Here is a 22,068-nt window from a genome sequence, read left to right as displayed (position 1 = left end):
CTTTGTGACTCCTACGGGTGCAATGAAACAATCGAGCACCTTCTTTGTCAGTGCTCTCGTTTCAACCGGCAAAGAACAGTCTTCTCAGTCACCCCAGCCAAACTGGACAAGCGCCCAATGACACGGAACAAGATCCTTGGAAACTGGCGTACGCGAACATCAGCGCGATCCGCTATGAAGGCGCTGCTGCGGTACTTAAAAGACACGGGGCGTTTTGACAGATTGTGACTGTACACTGTGTGACGTAGGATTGTACAGGGACACTGTGTAAGACTAGGAACGTGTTTGCGGGCTGCGTGACAGTGCCCACAGAAACAGTTCGTGTTCGTGTACGTGCGTGTGTAGGTTTTTTTTCCTTTCTTTAAATCATCCTCTCTCTCACTTATCGCATCCCTTTACCCCTCCCCTAGTACAGGGTACCCAACCGGAGATAATCTCTGGTTAACCTCCCTGTCTTTCCTTCGCTTCTCTCGCTCTCTGTCTTGTGCATGGAGAAGGTTTTCAATGTGCTAAACGAATAACATCGGAACTACTGTTCCAATTGCTTACGCAATATGTACATTTCCCGACAATTTAGGTGGTCGACAGGTTGACGGGGAAAAAACTGGGCCCCTCCCAAACGGGCGAGCTCTGCTACAAAGCGCCGACGGTGATGAAAGGCTATTACAAACGACCCAGGGAGACGGCCGAGTTCTTCGACGCGGAAGGATGGTGCAGATCAGGTACTGGAGGACTTTTGACAACGCCAGCACTTTTATGGGAACATCAGTGGACTTTTAACAACCCCAGCGAAAATAGCCCTTAGCGCGTTCGCAACCTTGTTCTAGTGATTACTGATGTGCAACATATACTAGTTAAAGAGCGATGCTTTGCTACCACCGGGACACGCATCCTTTTCGCAGAACACTATGTGCACCAAACTGAGCGTCAATTGAAGTATAAGGAAGGAGACTGTGGTATAGTGGTGAATATGCTAATTACTTGCTAATGTGTAAAGTAAATATTTTTTGCAAGGGAACAGGCCCATCAAAATAACGCGTCTGCCTGCTCCTTGTCATCATGCTGCATTCTGTTGTCGCGCTAAAGTCTTGTATATCCCAGTCATCATCTCTTTATTTAGAGCATATATTTTTTAAAGAGACCTTTTTTTTTTTCGATTAGATGTACAATCCGTTTGTATATTTTAGATCGCTTATCAGGTTCTTGCGACGAGATCATGAGTATGTCTGTTTCCCCTTCTGTAATTTCGCCCTAAACGTTCTTTTCACCCATAAAACTAAAAAAGAAAGGCGATGTGGACTTGCTCACTGACTTTCAGTTATTGCAGAAGTTCCCCAACATGTCCCTACCACCATTTTACAACCAATCAAACAAGAGAGAGGTTCACAGGAAGTTGAAAGCGTGAAGTGAAAAATGGTAGAATAAAGAGGTCACTGAAGCCGATGTGTCGAGAAGCAAGGGTCCTATACTCGCAGAGAACTTTTCTTGACTATGAAGATAAAGCTACGGGGGCGGAGCTTCTGTACATGGCTGTATTCGTACGCAATGTAGTCCGGACGCGCTCGGCACCATTTTCGGTTTCGCCAACATCGCACAACCTCTACAATTAACGCATACAGATACAATTAACTCGGCGTGTATCAATGTTTATTCACATCCGATTTGTACCAAGTTTTGAACAGTGAGCATCGTAGCCTGCGTCGTAGCTCCCATGCATACGTACGGCGTCTGTTAGGGCTTGGACGCACAACCGACGCTGGCGTTGGTAGATCCGGCGCAGCAGTCAGCTCGCTCGCTCACTCGTTTGCACATGCTGAAGGTTGCGATTTCCAGACGGGCTCGCTCGGTTTCCGCGCAGACGCTGCAAACACTTTTCTTTCTTTTTTTTTGGTGTGCTTCAACAGTCTTTTGTTGTTCAGGTTGGTCAACGGCCTCTCAGGAGAGTTGATTGACGGGCCAGCAAGCGACAAACACTCACGAGAAGACGTAAAGTTACTATACTGGTTACATTAACTCTATGCCAAAAGACACGGGCGCCATTTCGCGTTTGATGAATGTGCAAAAAAGTGCGGCGGTTTCGGGTGTGCGAAAACTCGAAAGGGCACACTAAAGATACAATAAAACACGAATAGCTGACTGGTGAAGGTTACGTATCGTTTCAAACTAGGTGCTATAAAAAACAAAAAGAATATTGTTTTCAATTTCCCACGTAAGAAAACGTCAACAAAAGTGCGGGACTACTTCTAGCAGCGGTGAAAGAAGTGCGCTTAGTTTCCGTCGCCTTCGCTTCATAGCCAAGAAATGTTGCCGACCACATTGGCCCAGTTTTGGCTCCTGCGACAATACATGTCTTGTCACTGCCGATCGCTGTTAGAACCGGTGTCGCTCAATATGCCTCACATTTCATTGCAATAGCATTTATATGCACACTCCAGGCGAATTCCTGCCGTCTGCGTCGCCGTCACCGTCGGCGTTGCAGTGAGGTTCCGTATTAGTGAAAGCTTGTGAGGGTGAGCCGGCGAACGCGGTTCAATATCGCGTGCGTGAGCGCGGAACGCGGCCGAGATGCGTGCCCTCTCCTGTAGCGCGCGAGGCAGGGGAGTCAGGCGAGGGAGGAGGGGCGTTCTCCTCCGGCGGCTTCTAGGGTGCGTCGATGTCCTCCTGGCCCGCCGATCCGTACAGAGTGAAGACGACCGCAGCGTCTACTACGGCGTTGACCACGCGAATCGCGGACGCCGTAGTAGAGGCCTTTGGCGGACGCGGTCGCGTTGCCGGCGCTCATGTCCCTTGAAAGCGATCTGCAACGTAACCAAAGTGCTTGCCGGCGCGGGCCTCATCTTTAGAGCGATCTGCGATGTTTGCAGAGTGCGCGCGATGGCGGTAGCTTCGTAAGCGCTGTGCATTCGACGTTTCGTTCGCTTTGAAGCGAGAGATGCATGAAGGTCAATTCGAGTGCTGCTGCCGCGATTCCCCACTCCAGAATTCTGACATCGAGTTTCCGCGCTCGTCGAGCGGGATGTATTAATGTTTACCTGTGATCGCAGGACACTGTGCTGGTTAATTTAGTTAAAACACGTTGGCGGGCTAGTTGGTTTGAATCCATGCGACAATGCGTAAGCGCGACTGAACAAGGACATAGAACGAAGCAGATACACAAACACAGCACTGTCTCTGTGCGTTTGTTTTTTTCTACGTTGTAAGATTTGGCAGACGTAGCAGTAGAGATGAACTTGGGGCGACAGGGCTAGGCGAGCAGGATTTATTTCAGGATTTACATTTAAAACAGGACATACATTGGCAGACTAGCGCGACTCCCATATGGAGCCCGCAAAACTAACATACAGCAAACAGTTTACGAGCACACAGCTCACTAGTACATTTCTAGTATGACAGAGCACTCAGCTCCCGACAACGATCACGACACGAGCACTCCCCAGCAGCCGGCAAACGCTGCTTATAAGCTCTCCGCTTGACGTCGTAGTTCGACGTCATCGTTCGGCGGGAAGGTTCGTCCAAGCATTGTAAACTTGCCGCCGCCCCGCACTAAGGCTCCGGAGTCAACAACCGAGGGCTTCGTAGAACTGTGCTCCGTCTCGGGTGGTGCGGCCAAGTACCAATTTCCTGAGTTGATCGCGCGCCACGTGGCCGCCGGTCATCCGCAGTTCTCGGTACCGCCCAGCTTTCAGTGCCGACGTCAGAGGGCTTCGTAGAACTGCTTTGTCCCGGGTGGCTCGGCCAAGTACCAATTTCCGGAGTTGATCGCGCTCCACGTGGCTGCCGGCCGACCGCAGTTCTCGGAAGGGCGCCCCGACTGGTGGGCTTGGAACACGTGCAGCGGGCTGAAAGCTGGCACGTTGCCACCCCGTACGGCCATTCTTAACAGCTCCTCCATGGCCCGGAAAATCTCGCCTGGCCAGTGCTGGCAACCGCTGGGCAGGAAGAGAATGGCTGGCGAGCAAGATGACGGCTTTGCTCTCTGCAACCCCTGCGTACTCGGAATGCCTTCAACCATCTTACAGCAACTGGCACAGAAGAGTCGACCCGGCAACACAATACCGCTCAGCGTTCAAACGCCCGGAATTAGCTGCTAACCCACCAGGCCTCCTATCACAATTTCCATGCAAGTCACTCAACTGGGAATCCCAAATTTTGCCCAAAAATTTCGTGCCGCCAAAGCGAGCGTTCACGTTCCTCCTGAGTTCGACCAAACCCGACCGTCGCGCTGCACAAGAGTAAAGGTTTACGCAGAATTAAACCGAAGCCTTTCAAACACCAATACTCAAACATAACTTCAACAGCCTAACTTCGCGAACAGCCTGTTCCTACCCTATCACAGTGGCGTACTTATCTCATGTACTGCTGCCACTGAACCGTCTGGCCAACTCCACAGGTACGTCATCACAGACGCGCTAAGTTTGAGGTCCCTATTCCGAACACGTGCTTGCATCATACAAAGTTTTCATCACGCTGACTCACATTTGTTCCTTTAATCCACACAGGACACATTCCTTAAACCAACAACCACACTTGCGTAACTTACGCATCACAGAGGAACCTTCGAACAAATGTGTCTTTTACTAACTAGCTCTTCGCACGCGTACTAGAGAAGTCAGAATACGGCTGCCTTCGACACACCCGAGCAACCCAGTCATAAACGTTCTGCTTCCTTCCGTCCACACAGGACATGCGCTAATGGACCTAAGAGCTCTTCTCAGTGCAAATCACGCACTTACTGAAAATCTACGCGCTTAACCTTAGAAAATTCAAAAACACTTAAAAAGAAAGAAGGTTAAATAACACACACGTGCGTAACGATAGGCCTCTCAACGATAACCTTGACCTTCAGGTTACTCACGCATACACAAAAAGAAAGCCTATATACTTATTAATGAACATCTCGCGAGACTACAGGTTTACTTTAAACGCGTCTTTCAAATCTCGAGCTTCTCAAACAAAACATAAACAGAGCTCATACCTTACTTATTGAAAGAAATCCTAGTCTCAAATCGCGAAAATCTGCAAATGTTCAAAAATAAAACAAAACAACACTACTGCGGAAGCTCTTGGCCTCCCGTTCCCGATTGCTTACGACTGACTCATACTTTCAGCCGAACCTGAGGTGGTCGCTGTTTAAAAGCTACTCTGGCTACGGAGGAACAACAAAAGGGCTGACTCACTATCAGCTCCCCCAAGACGTTACGGTCTCCTGCCAATTTGCGTCCTCGCGCCCCGCTTTCAACATGACCTCGACTGACCGCGTCGCTACTCCCCACCTGGTCTCGTCTTGCCACCTTGCGCTTCTTTGTACTGCACGCTTAGCTTCGAAGAGAACGACGGAACGACGAGGAATTTGCCCCGTGCCCTTTGTCCGCGTCCGTGCAGAACAAGCTTCTCGGTCCCCCTTTGACCGGTGGCTCGAACGTGTTTGATGCGTCAACATCGTCCGTGACGACCGCACCTTTTCCCTCGCGCCCTGCCCATTTGGGTTTCTCGCCATCTTTGGCGGCGCTACATTAGTTAACGACTTTCGGCCTTTACCGCGCTTCTTCTTACGGCGCTTTCTCTTCGCACTCACTTTCATGTCGCCTTCTCGTTCCTCGTGCTGGCCGGTACACATTTCGTCGGCCCAGATCGGTCTCTTACCCGCACAGTCTGAGTGATTTACATTTAAATCTACTCTCACTTTGCCTCGACTGGCGGACAGCCCAACCGACTCTGGCACAATGCAGCAGGCTTTACTCGAGTTAGGCAACTCGCACTCTTGCGAACTGCCCTCTACTCCATTGCCCAGCTCCCGCTGTGCATCGACACACAGTCCGTCGGTCTCGATCGCTGTCTCACGCGCACAGTCCGAATGATTCCTAATTAAATCATCCCTATCTAGGCTATCTAGACTGGCGGAGAGCCGCACCGATCCCTGAACAATGCAGTTGTTCTCTCGTGAGCTACGGAGCTCGCCACCCCGAGAACTATTCTCAACTGCATCGTCCAGCTCGCACTTCACTTCTGCACGCAGATCTGACCTGACATGGGTGCTCGCGTCTGTCAAGTCCGTAGTATTCTGTACCTCGCTAACGACCTCGCTACCATGAGATGCGACACACACGCGCGGTAACTGTGCCAATTTGTTCGCAGCTGGCCTAGCTGTCTCTACAGTCATCTGTTGGCACATCACCTCGTCGCTCTCACTCTGGCCTTTAACGGCCTCTGCTGCCACTAAGGCTTCGTTAGCTGCTAGCACTTCGAGTTCACTTGTGAACGTGCTGCTACTCTCACAGGTACTACTACTTTCCTCGGCTTTTGAACAAAATCTGCTATTTACTTCCTGCCACTTTCGCTGCGTCCAGCCTACAGATTTCTCCAGCCGCTGTTGACTTCGCTCGATTGACTGCTCAAAACCTTGAATCTCATTGTTCAATGCATCAATGCACTGCCTCGTTACTTCTGTTAGGCCTTCTTCCTGCGAAACCCCTTTCAGTTTCTGCCTAGCTTCTTCCTGTTTTTGCCTAAGTTCATCCTGTTCTTGCCTAATTGCTTCCTGTTCTCGTTTTTTACTTAGAATTCGTTTGCCCATTTGCTCTATGAATTTCAAATCATTCTCACTTTCGAGAATTGTCTTACGAATTTCTGATTCCTTCAAGTTCTCATCTACGTTTACCTCGATCTCCTCACACAACCACAACAGGTCAGCTCTCGTCAAACACATTAGGACCATGGTCGCTGCTTTAAGCTTTGGCTCTGCTGTCACACAATACTTGCTGCGATACCCACGCAAATCAGAATACAAGTAACAGCTCCCAGCGAATCAAATCCAAAAACACAGTGAAATTGAAGCCTGGTAAATCTTACAGCCAAAACCAAACGCTTACCCACTGAAGCAGCACCATATCACCAGTCCTTCCCCGCCGTATCCAGTCAGTTGCAAGAGGTGGTCAATCTCAAGTCGCCTCCAACTTGATCAGGATGCCGGTCGGTCACCATGTGCAAACGTCCGTCAGCTGGCGTTGCTGTCTCCGAGTCGTAGGCCGATTTACGAGCCGCAGGCCGATCCCTTCGCTGCCATTCAGTTGTAAGATTTGGCAGACGTAGCAGTAGAGATGAACTTGGGACGACAGGGCTAGGCGAGCAGGATTTAATTGCAGGATTTACATTTAAAACAGGACATACATTGGCAGACTAGCGCGACTCCCATATGGAGCCCGCAAAACTAACATACAGCAAACAGTTTACGAGCACACAGCTCACTAGTACATTTCTAGTATGAGAGAGCACTCAGCTCCCGACAACGATCACGACACGAGCACTCCCCAGCAGCCGGCAAACGCTGCTTATAAGCTCTCCGCTTGACGTCATAGTTCGACGTCATCGTTCGGCGGGGACGGAGCAGGAATGGTCGGGAAGGTTCGTCCAAGCATTGTAAACTTGCCGCCGCTCCGCACTAAGGCTCCGGAGTCAACGACCGAGGGCTGCGTAGAACTGTGCTCCGTCTCGGGTGGTGCGGCCAAGTACCAATTTCCTGAGTTGATCGCGCGCCACGTGGCCGCCGGTCATCCGCAGTTCTCGGTACCGCCCAGCTTTCAGTGCCGACGTCAGAGGGCTTCGTAGAACTGCTTTGTCCCGGGTGGCTCGGCCAAGTACCAATTTCCGGAGTTGATCGCGCGCCACGTGGCTGCCGGCCGACCGCAGTTCTCGGAAGGGCGCCCCGACTGGTGGGCTTGGAACACGTGCAGCGGGCTGAAAGCTGGCACGTTGCCACCCCGTACGGCCATTCTTAACAACGTCCTCGTTGAGTCATGCCTACACATTGTCATTCTTAATTCAGTTAGTAAGCGAATGTTTAGAAGTTTATACGGCCGATAGAACTACTATCCGTATTTCGTACAGCTATTTACGAATTTGCTATTGCAATCGGTGCTTGGCCTTTCGGGCGGAACTGCGAATTTTTCGTACACCGTGAGTCATGCCCATGATCGTATGTCTCTTCCCTTAGGCGACGCAGGCTATTACGACGAGGACGGACGTATCTACTTTGTTCAGCACTTCAAAGAGATGATCAAGTGCATGGACAACCAAGTGGTTCCTGCCGAGCTCGAAGAACTGTTGCTGCGAGAGCACTCGGGGGACATCATTGACGTCTGCATCGTCGGGGTAACGAACAAGGACTACGGAGAAGCTCCGGCCGCCGCTGTCCAGGCAGGATGCGCAGATGGCACAAAGGACTTTTCTGAATTGTCCAGGCGGATAAAGAAAACTATCTCCGGTTCGTTAACTTTTGCCTCCGTCTGTTAAAGTCGACAATAAGCACTCCTACGCGGAGCGGCTATAATTTTCAAATTAATACATAAGTATTGGTACATTTATGTGTACACATGCACATAGGTACACATAGGTACACACGTGTACACGTGTACACATAGGTACACATACATAGGTAATATATATTGGGGGTGATTGGAGCATTCAAAATTGTTCTCTAGAAGCTGTAACATGGCCGTGCTAATTAGCCTCATGGCTGCCTAAAAGGCGCAGCTTTTCTTTTTCTACTTTCATTTACTTTATTTTACTTGCCGTAGAAGACCTACAAAAATATCAGTATCTGCGGAAGGATGTAATTTTTTTTTCGATATTTCACAGGCGTAGCTGACATAATCACTCTCCTGTTTTTTATGTCCGCCGGTGCACGCCGCCGTAAATCGCTGGAATCCCAAATTGCTTTTGCGGAGAATTACGGTATACAGTTACAAACTCTCTGTCGCTAGTATTCAACCTAACGACCAGCAAACTGGCATCTGAGGATTCTGCCTTTAAGACACTCTTCCGATGCTACTGCAATGGAGAATACTCACCCCAGAGAGCGCGATCGCGCCATTAGCTTCCGTGATTGGCCAACGTCCACTCAACTTCGGTTATCATTCGCGTCTTTGTCGCGTTCGAGCACATCGTCTGCCCATGTGGCATTTTTAAGCTATGTTTTCTTCTTCTACATGCAATGACAAATAATGTGCACGTGTGCTTAGTGTACATTAGCCTTCTCCTAGCGCTTGGCTTCTTCTCATGTTTATTGCAAGGCGCTCACGTCATCTTGTTTTCTTCAAGGATCGCTGGAGACCGCACAAAAAGGCAGCCCAAATAATAATTTAGAAAATTCACACGATTAGAGCATTGAAAAGCTGAAGGGTTGTTTAGTAGAGACAAATATCTGTGTCCGTGGAGATAACCCGCGGAAGAAAAACAGATTCTGTAAGCTTCACCACTGAGACGTGCATCCTCCAAAAAACGAATATGACTCGTACGCAGCCTCCCCGAAAGCAGATGAAAACTTCACGTTATGGGCGAAAGTTCATTCTCGACGGCATATTTCTGCACTAATGCAGCTGGACGTTGTCTGACGTGGCACGTCTTACAGTTTGTGGCCACTTTCTGGCACATAAAAATTTAGCCCATAACAACCACACTGATCGCGAAAACGAGTGAGTGTTTTGAAGAGCTCGCATACACTGATTATGACACGTCATACGTAAGCTACAAGTTAGTAGTCAGAGAATCGGTTTAATTAAGAGAATTACGCCCATTGCCAAATCAACTGATTGTAATCGAAAGCGATCAACCACTGTAATATGGTTGCATTCCAGTAGTGCGTAGCCCCTGCTCAGTTTCCTTTCATGTTTAACGCACTAGTACGGAGAGTGGTTTACTCTAATGTCTAGGCTTGATGTTCATTGAATGACTCGAGAAGCGGTTGGCAAAGAACGAACGCTTTAATAAAGGTTAGTGTAGCTTTTATAGCCTTTATCTCGTGACGTCACCGCAGCCACCGCCGATTCACAAGAGGCGCGGCCGGTGAATTTAACAAAACAAACACTTGTCAGCGGCGCATGCTGATTCAGAACAGCTTTCTACAAAAACAGGTAACAGACATGCTGCGCTATCACTGCATTTAGGTGACATTGCCGCCTCCTGGAATCGATGTCCAACGCCTCCATCAGCTGTAAGCAGGCATTTGAGCTGCCGAGTCCTCCTCTTAGTGCGAGAGCAGCCCAGACTGCATCTTCGAGCGGGGCAGCCCTTTAACGCGAGAGTGTTAAGGGAACCGTGTCACTAGAAATCTGGTGTCGGCATCGAACGCCGTTTAGCAAAAATCATTACGAACCACAACCACGCAGCCTAACTGGATGCCAATTGGCGACGTTCACTTGGGGGTGGCACTTTTATTTTCTAATAGGCACTTGAAATTAATTACTTTGCATAATTAGTGCGTTTACGTATGACCTTGTTTATTTTGTATAAAAGCTTTAACTTGTCAATATTATTTCCTCCTATTGGAAGAAATGTTTCCATAACATTTCGTTGGATAACAATGGTAATGAGTCTGCTTTAGAGCTTGACAAATAATATTTTGATATTTTGACGTTGGTAGAGAAGTATACGTAGAGCACCCAAAGAAAACAGAATATTCAAAGCCACCGAAAAAGTAAAAGACGGAAGGTGTGTCAGCCCAGAATCGCGCAATTACTGCTCCCAAAAACGTAATGTGTGTCGTCAAAGGATCATCGAAAGGAAGAAGACGTACAAAACCAAGAATCACAGCTCAGTGCCGCGTGAGATGCATGTAAATGAAGTGTATTTGACACTGCAAACAACCGGCGGATCTTCATAATAGAAAATATTTTCTAATAAGAAGTTGGAGAGACTCGTACAAAAATGCTTGTAAAAGAAAGAATTGGTTACGCTGAGCAAAACTGAAACATCTTCATAACGTGGGCAAAAAAAAAGGTTTTTCTGGTTGTCAAGCTTCTAGTGATCTATGACGTCCTTTCTGCTCGAAGGCAACTTACGAAGTCAACCGAAAGTCAGAAATAAGATACTCACTTCGAGTGCTCTTTGAATTTCTGGACATTGGACTAAATGTTGCCTGTGTCATACACGTCATACTGCAAGCTGACGAGCTCGCTATGCCCGCTCTGGCATCGCTGCAGTTCTGCCAAGCAGTCGCAAAAGTTCTTTTCAGAACTGTTTGAGCTGAGAGCGCACCACAAGTCTTCAGCAGGTATACAGGTGCATAAGAATGTGCACAAGACAAGAAGCTCGACCATACGAAAGCTCGAAAACCGCGCATTTATCTGCTGCAACATTTCGAATGTTCACTTGCGCTTCCCTACTGAAAGAAATTGCTTCAAAGCGTTTTACGGTGGAATGAGCTAAGCAGCCCAAATAAATGTTCGACTCCCTAAGGCACATAGCGACACATATGTCACAAAGAACAACATATAAGCTATCAGAAACATGTTTTTGAAAAGTACCTCTGTATTGTTTCGAAGGGCCAAATAAAGAAACACACATAGTACATCGCTAATTTACCGGCTTATTGACTTATGTACCTCATATGGTTAAAGGGTAATCCGACTTCCTTGCGCACCCAAAATGACATACGGTTTCTAAGCCTTGTTAATAGCTATTGCGTGGCGTTTGCTTGCTAAAGCAAAATGTGGAGTTTCGGAAGAGCATTTGCTTAAGCTATAGACTACTCTTCTCTAGTAAAATTGTTTTTTTTTTGTTAGAGTAAACTTAGATGCACGGCAGTTAGGTGGTTAAGCCTTCAAAATATAAACTACAGAAGCACCATGGCTGGCATCCTGCTGAATCTAGCTATTCCTGAAAAACACCGTATGAGAGCTCAATTATTGCTCATTATGTGCTGGTGTGAAAGGCTGAACGCTGGCCGGTAGTCAACGTACCAGGCACAAGAAATAATATGACTCGCTGGCCTTTAATATATTGACACGTGTACTTATATTTATCGGGCGACCACGTTTCGCCGCCTAACAAATCTTATCGCACAGCCCGGGACGCGCCTGCATGTATCCGAAGTTGCTGGAAAGTTGTCGATGCTTCTGTCCGCTGTCTGTTGTCGCCGAACCTTGTGTTATCTGATTTCATCGCATGACGCGAATGGTGTAGAACATTGTGGAAGGCACGCGGGTCCCAACGATTAGTCTGGAACATTCGATGACTGCTGTATAAAAGCCGACGCGCTGGACCCGCTGATCAGATTTTCGACGATCGCCGACCGTGTTCGCCGCTATCGTTGTGCTATAAGTGTAGTCTGTTTTGTGGGCACAGGTTCGCCCAATAAAAGTTAGTTTTGTCGTTCACAGTATTGCTACTGTGTTCTTCACACGTCACTCCACGTGACATCGGGTGGAGGTGCCCAAGCCCGGACCGTAAAGACAACACCAGCGCCGTCCCGGAACATCGAACAAGCCGCCGGCTACAGCAGCTGCCCCCGGAACACGGAATTCTACCAGAGACGACCAAGAAGATCGTCAGAGAAGTTCGTCCAGAGACGACCAAGAAGACAGCCCCAATGGCAGCCGGAGTAGCCCCAATAGTTCTGCAGCAGCCCAGGGAGCCACCGACGTTCCGCGGTTCCACATTTCAGGACCCTGAAAGCTGGCTGGAGACGTATGAGAGGGTCGCTACGTTTAACAGTTGGGACAGCGACGACAAGCTGCGGCATGTCTATTTCGCATTGGAAGGCGCCGCCAGTACCTGGTTCGAGAATCGATAAGCCACCTTAACGACGTAGGACCTGTTCCGAAGCGGCTTCTTGCAAACGTTTACAAGCGTCGTGCGAAAAGAGCGAGCCCAAGCTCTACTAGAAACGAGAGTGCAGCTGCCAAACGAGACGATCGCGATCTTCACGGAGGAGATGGCCCGTCTTTTTCGGCCCACCTACCCGGAAATGTCGGAGGAGAAAAAAGTCCGCTTCCTGATGCGGGGCGTCAAGCAAGAACTTTTCGCCGGACTTATTCGTAACCCGCTGAAGACCGTAGCTGAGTTTTCTGCAGAGGCATCGACGATCGAGAAAACTCTCGAGATGCGCACCCGGCAATATAACCGCCAGGGGCTCACGCCGCAGTACGCCATCCAACGAGTGGGTTCCGACGACCTTCAAGAGACCATCAGGGCCATTGTGCGCGAAGAACTGTGCAAGGTGCTACCTTCGTCGCAGTCTCAAGTGGCCTTGATCGCCGACATCGTGAAAGATGAGGTTGAGCGACCGTTTAGAGTTCCTGAGGTGCAATCTCAGTTACCGCAGCCCTAGCCAGGAGCGATGACCTACACCGCCGTCGCACACCGTCAAGGTCCCCCTCCGCGACAGCGCCAAGGCCCTTTAACGCCGCAATTCCGTCGTCCGCCGCCGCCAGCACGCCCATCCGTCGCCCAGCACACCTACGCGAGGAAGACGGACATTTGGCGAGCCCCCGACCACCGCCCGCTCTGCTATCACTGCGGAGAAGCCGGCCATGTGTATCGCCGATGCCCATACCGCGACTTGGGATTACGAGGCTTCGCCGTCAACGCACAGCGCCCGAGGGAAGGTGAACGCCCTCGTGACATCGCCTACTACCCCGCCGATACTCAGTGGAGCCCTCGACGACCATCTCGTTCGCCGTCACCAGGCCGCTACCTGTCGCCGCAGCGCCGTCCATACACTGGCCCAGCCCGGAGCCGGTCAGCGAGCCCATATCCGGAAAACTAAAAGCAGCAACCGATGCAAGTGAGGTTGCTGTTCGTCGAACTGACGAAGATCCTCCGCCGCCGACGAAGACGCCGAAGAAACTACCTCGATGACATAACGACACGCCGCCGTCCCGACGAAGTATCGAAGCAAAGAATACGACGACGAAAGACGACCTGACGACGCCCCATACCAGCCACAGGTCAACGCGATACAGCCGTGATCTGACGCCAAGGCCTGACTGTAACGCAAGACAAACAACCACCGACCTCGACGTGCTTCTCGACGGCCACGCAATCACCGCCTTAGTAGACACACGAGTCGATTACTCCGTCATGAGTGGACCCATCGCAGCCCAATTCAAGAAAGTTAAGACTGCATGGGAAGGCCCTCAAATTCGGACTGCTGGAGGACACCTCATCACGCCGAGTGGGATCTGCACGGCAAGAATTACCATTCATGACCGGACTTACACTGCCACCTTCGTTATCCTGCAACAGTGTTCACGAGACGTCATTCTCGGCATGGACTTCCTGAACCAACAAGGCGCAATCATCGACCTGAAGTCGAAGTCAATAACGCTGTCGGAAGATCAAGCGATACCGCCGGAGAGCCCTCGTAGTCACCACGCCTTGAGTGTGCTCCAAGATCAAGGGAGCATCCCACCTCGCTCCAGCATCGTTATTTCGGTCGGCACCGAAACACCCAGTGACGTAGAAGGCGTCATCGAAGGCGACAAACATCTACTGCTCGACCGTGAAATCTGCGCCGCAAGTGGGATCGCTCGACTGCACGGAGGAAACACGAAAGTGTTGCTGACAAACTTCAGCCAGGAGTTCAAGCACATCAACAAGGGCACGACGATCGCATACATCGACGAAATTCAGGAAACCAGCGATGCGTTTGTCCTCTCGGATTCTGTCGCATCTACCCCGACGACCGTAGTTCCCGAGCCAGACTTCGACATAAATCCAAGTCTCCCCAGAATTAAGGAGCAACAGCTCAGAAGTCTGCTTCAACGACAGAAACACTGGTTTTCGACGTCGAGGATTCGACAAACACCAGTCGCAAAGCATCGCATAATAACCGAAGCGTGCGCTCGACCACTCCGCCAGAGCCCTTACCGAGCATCGACGCGAGAACGCGAAGTTATAAGACAAGTCGACGAAATGCTGCACGACGACATCATCCAGCCGTCGAAAAGCCCGTGGGCGTCTTCAGTTGTTTTAGTGAAGAAAAAGGACCGGAACCCTACGTTTCTGCGTCGATTATCGTCGACTGAACAAAATCACGATGAAAGACGTATATCCCCTCCCACGGATAGACGACGCATTGGAACGGCTCTGCAATGCTAAATACTTCTCATCGATGGACCTCAAGTCTCGCTACTGGCAAATAGATGTCGATGAAACGGATCGCGAAAAGACCGCCTTCATCACGCCAGACGGCCTCTATGAGTTCAAGGTTATGCCATTTGGACTGTGCTCAGCGCCTGCAACGTTCCAGCGCGTGATGGACACGATTTTAGCAGGATTGAAGTGGCAGACCTTTCTTGTTTACTTGGATGACGTCGTCGTCTTCGCCGGAAATTTCGACGATCACCTTAAGCGGCTTGCGACAGTATTAGACGCCATCAAGTCATCAGGGCTCACTCTGAAGCCGGAAAAGTGTCGCTTCGCTCACGGTGAGCTTCTATTCCTAGGCCACGTCATCAGCAAATCTGGAGTACGCCCCGACCCACAGAAGACAGCTGCCATCGCAAAGTTCCCGCAGCCAATCGACAAGAAGGCAGTGCGCAGATTCCTTGGCATGTGTGCCTACTATAGGGGCTTTGTCAAGGACTTTTCACGCATCGCGGAGCCGCTAACACGTGTAACGAAATGTGATGTCGAGTTCATGTGGGAAACCCCGCAGGCCGACGCATTTCAAGAACTCAAACGACGCATGCAGTCGCCGCTAGTACTTGCACACTTCGACGAGGACGCCGATACTGAAATCCACACTGACGCCAGTAGCCTAAGCCTCGGTGCCGTCCTAGTCCAGAGGAAAGACGGACTTGAACGGGTGATATCTTATGCTAGCCGGTCGCTCTCAAAAGCGGAAGGCAATTATTCTACGACTGAAAAGGAATGCCTCGCCATAATTTTGGCTACAGCAAAATTCCGCCCTTGCCTCTATGGCAGGCCATTCAAAGTCATCAGCGACCATCACGCGCTGTGTTGGCTAGCTAACTTAAATGACCCTTCAGGACGGCTGGCGCGGAGGAGCCTCAGACTACAAGAATATGACATCACCGTGATATACAAGTCCGGAAGAAAACACTCTAACGCCGACTGCTTATCACGCGCCCCCATCGATCCCCGCCGCAAGACGACAAGGACGACGCCGCCTTCCTAGGAATAATAAGCGCGGAAGACTTCACTAAACAGCAGCAAGCAGACCCGTAGCTAAAATGCCTCGTCGAGTACTTGGAAGGGAACACCGACGTTGTCCCTAGGGCATTTTAGCGCGGGTTGTCTTCGTTCACGCTACAAAACAACCTGCTCGTGAAGAAGAACTTCTCACCAGTCCGCGCCAGCTACCTTCTTGTAGTACCGTCAGCGCTGCGTCCAGAAGTACTGCACGCCCTACACGACGATCCAACCGCTGGGTACCTCGAATTCTCCCGGATGCTATCGAGGATACAGGAAAGGTATTACTGGCCGCGTCTGACCGCCGACGTCGCCCGTTACGTCAAGACATGCCGAGACTGTCAGCGACGCAAGACACCACTGACAAGGCCAGCAGGATTACTACAGCCGATCGAACCTCCTCGTCGACCATTCCAGCAGATTGGGATGGATTTGTTGGGGCCGTTTCCGACGTCAACATGCGGGAATAAGTGGATCGTCGTGGCGACGGACTACCTTACCCGCTTCGCTGAAAGTAAAGCTCCACCAAAAGGCAGCGCAGCCGAAGTGGCGAAATTTTTGGTCGAGCACATCCTGTTGCGACATGGTGCCCCAGAAGTCCTCATCACCGACAGAGGAACGGCTTTTACAGCAGAGCTCACCCAAGCCATTCTGCAATACAGCCAGACAAGCCACAGGAGGACAACTGCCTACCACCCGCAGACGAATGGTCTCACGGAGCGCCTGAACAAGACCCTCGCCGACATGCTAGCAATATACGTCGACGTCGAACACAAGACGTGGGATGCCGTCCAGCCGTACGTAACATTCGCTTACAACACCGCGGTGCAAGAAACAGCACAGATCACGCCGTTTAAGCTGGTTTACGGCAGGAACCCGACGACGACGCTCGACGCCATGCTGCCGCACGTCACTGACGAGGAGAATATTGACGTCGCTAGCTATCTCCAGCGCGCCGAAGAATCCCGACAGCTCGCCCGCCTGCGGATCAAGACCAAGCAGCGTACCGACAGCCGACACTACAACCTCCGACGACGCTTCGTCGAGTACAAGCCCGGCGACCGCGTTTGGGTATGGACCCCGCTACGCCGACGAGGACTGAGTGAGAAACTATTGTGACGCTATTTCGGACCCTACAAGGTCATCCGACGTATTGGCGCACTGGACTATGAGGTCGTGCCAGACGGCATTTCGCAGTCACAGCGGCGCCGCTCACGTTCTGAAGTGGTCCACGTGGTGTGCCATAAACACTTTTACGGACGCTGACGGATTTCCTGATTTTGTTGTTTCTTCGCTACAAGTGCTTTTCTTTATTACTTTCGTTTGTTTGCAGCATCGGGTCGACGCTTTTTAAGAGGGGGGTATTGACACGTGTACTTATATTTATCGGGCGACCAGTTTCGCCGCCTAACAAATCTTATCGCACAGCCCGGGACGCGCCTGCATGTATCCGAAGTTTCTGGAGAGTTATCGATGCTTCTATCCGCTGTCTGTTGTCGCCGAACCTTGTGTTATCTGATTTCATCGCATGACGCGAATGGTGTAGAACTTTGTGGAAGGCACGCGGGTCCCAACGATTAGTCTGGAACATTCGATGACTGCTGTATAAAAGCCGACGCGCTGAACCCGCTGATCAGATTTTCGACGATCGCCGACCATGTTCGCCGCTATCGTTGTGCTATAAGTGTAGCCGGTTTTGTGGGCACAGGTTCGCCCAATAAAAGTTAGTTTTGTCGTTTACAGTATTGCTACTGTGTTCTTCACATGTCACTCCACGTGACAATATGCGGATTTACACCTACGGTCTTCTCGCACCTACCGTACCACGTGCATAGACGTAGCACGCCCATCCCTAAAGGGTGTTTCAGCTTAGTCGGGCCGCACTTTAAAAGAATGCAAGCAAAGAATGTTCGCTGTCCTTTTGGACAGCAGAAACTATTCCTTTTACTATAATTTTAGGTCATTATTTACCAAAAGTTAATTACGCTACAGTAAAGTAATAATTTAAACGTCAATATTTCAATGGAGTAGTTGTTCATCCTTCTGGGAATTTTTTTTTCGGGCTGCAAAGAAAGTACGCGAGGTTTGAAAAATTAACACGGGGAATACGCGCTTGCTCATGACGTCGAACATAAAGGAAGTTAAGGAAGTTAAGCTATGCAAAGGGGGAAAGCAGCTGGGGAGGATCAGGTAACAGCAGATTTGTTGAAGGATGGTGGGCAGATTGTTCTAGAAAAACTGGCCACCCTGTATACGCAATGCCTCATGACCTCAAGCGTACTGGAATCTTGGAAGAACGCTAACATAATCCTAATCTATAAGAAAGGGGACGCCAAGGAGTTGAAAAATTGGAGACTTATCAGCGTACTGTCCGTTGCCTAAAAAGTATTTACTAAGGTTATCGCAAATAGGATCAGGAACACCTTAGACTTCTCTCAACCAAGGGACCAGGCAGGATTCCGTAAAGGTTACTCAACAATAGACCATATTCGCACTATCAATCAGGGGATAGAGAAATGTACGGAATATAACCAACCCTTATATATAGGTTTCACTGATTACGAGAAAGCGTTTTATTCCGCCGAAACCTCCGCAGTCATGCAGGCATTACGGAATCACGGTGCAGACGAGCCATTTGTAAACATACTGAAAGATATCTATAGCGGCTCCACAGCTACCGCAGTCCTCACCAAAGAATGCAACAAAATCCCAATAAAGAAAGGTGTCAGGCAGGGAGATACGATCTCTCCAATGCTATTCACAGATTGTTTACAGGAGGTATTCAGACACCTGGATTGGGAAGAATTGGGGATAAGGGTTAAGGGAGAATACCTTAGTGACTTGCGACTCTCTGATGATATTGCCTTGCTTAGTAACTCAGGGGACCAATTGCAATGCATGCTCACTGACCTGGGGAGGCAAACAGAAGGGTGGGTCTAACAATTAATCTGCAGAAAAATAAAGTAATGTTTAACAGTCTCGGAAGAGCACAGCAGTTTACGACAGGAAGCGAGGCACTGGAACTGGTATGGGAATACATCTACTGACCGCGGATCCGGATCATGAGACTGAAATAATCAGAAGAATAAGTATTGGCTCGGGTGCGTTTTGCAAGCACTCTCAGATATGAACAGCAGGTTGCCATTATCCCTCAAGCGAAATGTGTATAACAGCTGTGTCTTCCCAGTACTAACGTACGGGGCAGAAATCTGCAGAAAGTTAGGTGGGCGGATGAGATTAAGAAGTTTGCAGGGACAACATGGCCACAATTAGTACATGACCGGGGTAGTTGGAGAAGTATATGAGAAGCCTTTGCCCTGCAGTGGGCCGAACCAGGCTGATGGTGATGACAGTTGCAATTCATCCTGTGTTTTTAGGCAGGTGTGCTTGACCATGTCGCTATTTTGTTTTCTCTCACAGAAAACTGCGCAGTGCACAAACACGTGTATGGCGGCGTCTTCTACGTGGACTCAATTCCAAAGACCGAGTCGGGCAAAACAAACCGTCCTGCTCTCCTCCAGAAATGTTGCATATAATAAAGTAGTTTGCCAGCCACACTGCTGTAACGCCTGGGCCATGGGGTACATATCAGCTAGACCACTAATACTGATTTTTTTGTTGTATTTAGTTGCATAATTATTTCTAACTTGTAAAGACTAAAACGAACACTCAGGCTGTAAGAGAAGCCGTAGCTAAGGGCTCGCAACAGTTTTGATGGCGTCAGCTTCTTTAACGAACGCATGAACCTAAGCCTACCAGGATTTTTGCGTTTCGTCCTGGTCTAAATGGGTCCGCTACGACGGTAAATCAAACCCAGGATGAGAACATTATAGCTAGAGAACCAGAGTGGTGGGTATTCAAACGAAATAGCAATTACTCTGAAAACAAAGCAAATTATTTCACATCTTTATGAGAGCATGCAGCGCTTAAACCAGAATAAAATATCGGCATATGCCCCGTACTGCGTGGGTACAAGCGGGAAATTGTACACATTTATTATAGACAGCGTGTGTGTCTTCTTTTATATATTTTGTACTCGTTAACAGCCCAATTAGTTGCTCGGCCTCAGCAACATAGATTGAGCAGTCGAACTATAGCAGTTGCGAGTACCACGATACATATTATGTACAAGGCGATGAACGCTGTCACAGGAAGCTGTCATGATTTCACTCATTGTGACGTTGCACAAAAGTTACTTGCAGATGACCTTGCAAGTAAAACTGGCGCAATCACTCTTCTTGCTGTCGCCTCAAAACAAAGTTCTGTTCTAGGAACATTTCGTTTCTTATTTGCACAGGAGACCTTTTGCCATTTATAATGAAACGCTTGAATCTAATTGAGCGGTTTTACGTCCTAAAACCACGATTTCATTATGAGGCACGCCTAGTGGAGGACTACGGATTAATGTTGACCGCCAGGGAATGTCTAACGTGAACCCGATGAGCGGGGCACGGGCGATTTTGCATTTCTCCCCTATAGAAATGCTGCCGCCGCGGCCTGGATTTGATCCCGCGACCTCGTTTCAGCAAAGTCTATGACGCAACTCCATAGCCGCTAAGCTACCGCGCCGGCTATAATGAAGAGTTCCTCAACCATTTCAAATAACAGTACCCACCGCAACACAGCTAGTTTCGCAGCCTGTAGCACCTGCCCATGTATCCCAAACACATTCAGTGGTCAATGGTTACCGCATGCGTTTCCGGTGCACCTGGAATGGGCGTTGGTATTCAACATATGGCTCCAGTATACGCTTCATTTTCCTGGTTGGATTGGTGAATGCAAGATTTATGTTTACTTTAATTGATATTTAGTTTTCTTCTAATTGATTTAGCAATGAATTTTTCTGCACTATCTATTTTCTCTTTGTAACCTCACACAATGTGGGAGAGAAGACTTCCATGCTTCTGTATGGTATATCGTGGCTGTACCGAGTAACCTTACTCGTGCTTGTACAGCGGAAAGAATAAAAATGACCCAGATCTTTCTGAATGGTAACACAGCTGAAAGCCCTGGAGAAAAAGAAGACGCGCCCCGTGTGTCTTATGCGTTGCTATCGTCCCTGTGTCTCGCTCTGCGTTCTCTGAAACGCACTAGCCAGAACTGCCATCCTGTATCCTACGTAAGTGTACCCTAAGAGCAAATATTTCCGTTATTCCTGAACACTAACAGTTTGTCAGAGATATTGTGAACTGTTCTATTTAAAAGTGAGAACATTCCACAAATGGCGCATTAGAACGTGACTAGCCTATGAATTAACCGCACAAAGCCGGAACACAGCCGGAACACAGTTCCGCACAAAATGACACTCAAACTTGTTTTTCTTAGCTGTGGCCATGTATAAGTACGATGGTGAAAAGAAAGCATGAAATGTTATTTTAGCAAAAAAAAAAAACAACCTTGATCATGATAATCATCATCAACCTATCAAATTGACCACCAAGTGATCTTCAGTTACCCCTATCTTGTGGCAGCAGCTCATAACATTTTCTGCCTGCAAGCTTCACAATTTTCACAATTCTCTGCCGTTCTCGACAGCCCTTCTCTTCGCTTGTCACCCATTTTGTAACTGTAATAGACCATCTGGAACCTGCGTAGGCGTTAAATGCTAGCCCTGGTCCATTCATTCCTCTTATTGTCAACTAGGGTATTGGCTAACCCTGTTTTCCCTCTATTGTACACCACTGTGTTCCTGTCTCTAAACGTTAGGCTTAAAATTTTTCGTTCCGTTAGTTCCGCGATTCTTACCTACTCAATTTCTTTATTACTTTATTACTGTCTCAGTTTCTCCCATATCTGTTAATCGAAAATCAAGAAGGGAACCGACAAATAGAGTAGCACACTTTGGCATAAAGGTTAGAAACAGCTATAAGGTGCCTCGGAAATACTGGACTACGTTTCAATAGGTGGGCCTACATACGTCAATGGCGGCCTTGTCAGACTCTGCAGGTCACTTTTACCAGGTAAGCAGGATGACGTCACATGTTTTCGTTGTGCCCGGAAGCAGGCTTTAAAGGAAGAGACGGTAAAGAAAGTAAGCGCCGTCGTCTGACGTGTCTAGGCATGGTTTCTAAGGTGAGGGGAAAGAGCGGGAGAGTGAGAACGCGACCAGAGAAAAATAATGAGCCGGTTTGGCTG

The 22,068-nt window shown here is 49.1% G+C and overlaps 1 protein-coding gene across 1 annotated transcript; it reads left to right on the top strand.

Annotated features, from left to right (window-relative positions):
• The first annotated feature begins 581 nt into the window (after positions 1 to 581).
• Positions 582 to 19,479, top strand: LOC129384734 (probable 4-coumarate--CoA ligase 1). Its single transcript, XM_055070340.1, has 3 exons — positions 582 to 722; positions 7,991 to 8,260; positions 19,354 to 19,479. Exons 1-3 carry the CDS (start codon positions 653 to 655, stop codon positions 19,467 to 19,469), a joined length of 456 nt encoding a protein of 151 aa, XP_054926315.1. The 5' UTR covers positions 582 to 652; the 3' UTR covers positions 19,470 to 19,479.
• Positions 19,480 to 22,068: the final 2,589 nt, after the last annotated feature.

This window comes from Dermacentor andersoni, chromosome 4 (genome assembly GCF_023375885.2).
Source record: "Dermacentor andersoni chromosome 4, qqDerAnde1_hic_scaffold, whole genome shotgun sequence".
Classification (NCBI taxonomy): Eukaryota; Metazoa; Arthropoda; class Arachnida; order Ixodida; family Ixodidae; genus Dermacentor; species Dermacentor andersoni.
This window is presented reverse-complemented; position numbering and strand designations above follow the sequence as displayed.

What these genes read in the sequence shown, in the direction of transcription:
- LOC129384734 (XM_055070340.1), top strand. Translation starts at nt 653, where the DNA reads ATGAAAGGCTATTACAAACGACCCAGGGAGACGGCCGAGTTCTTCGAC. An exon ending in GGAAGGATGGTGCAGATCAG is followed by an intron (nt 723 to 7,990) that starts GTACTGGAGGAC and finishes CTCTTCCCTTAG; the next exon opens with GCGACGCAGGCTATTACGAC. An exon ending in GATAAAGAAAACTATCTCCG is followed by an intron (nt 8,261 to 19,353) that starts GTTCGTTAACTT and finishes TTTCTCTCACAG; the next exon opens with AAAACTGCGCAGTGCACAAA.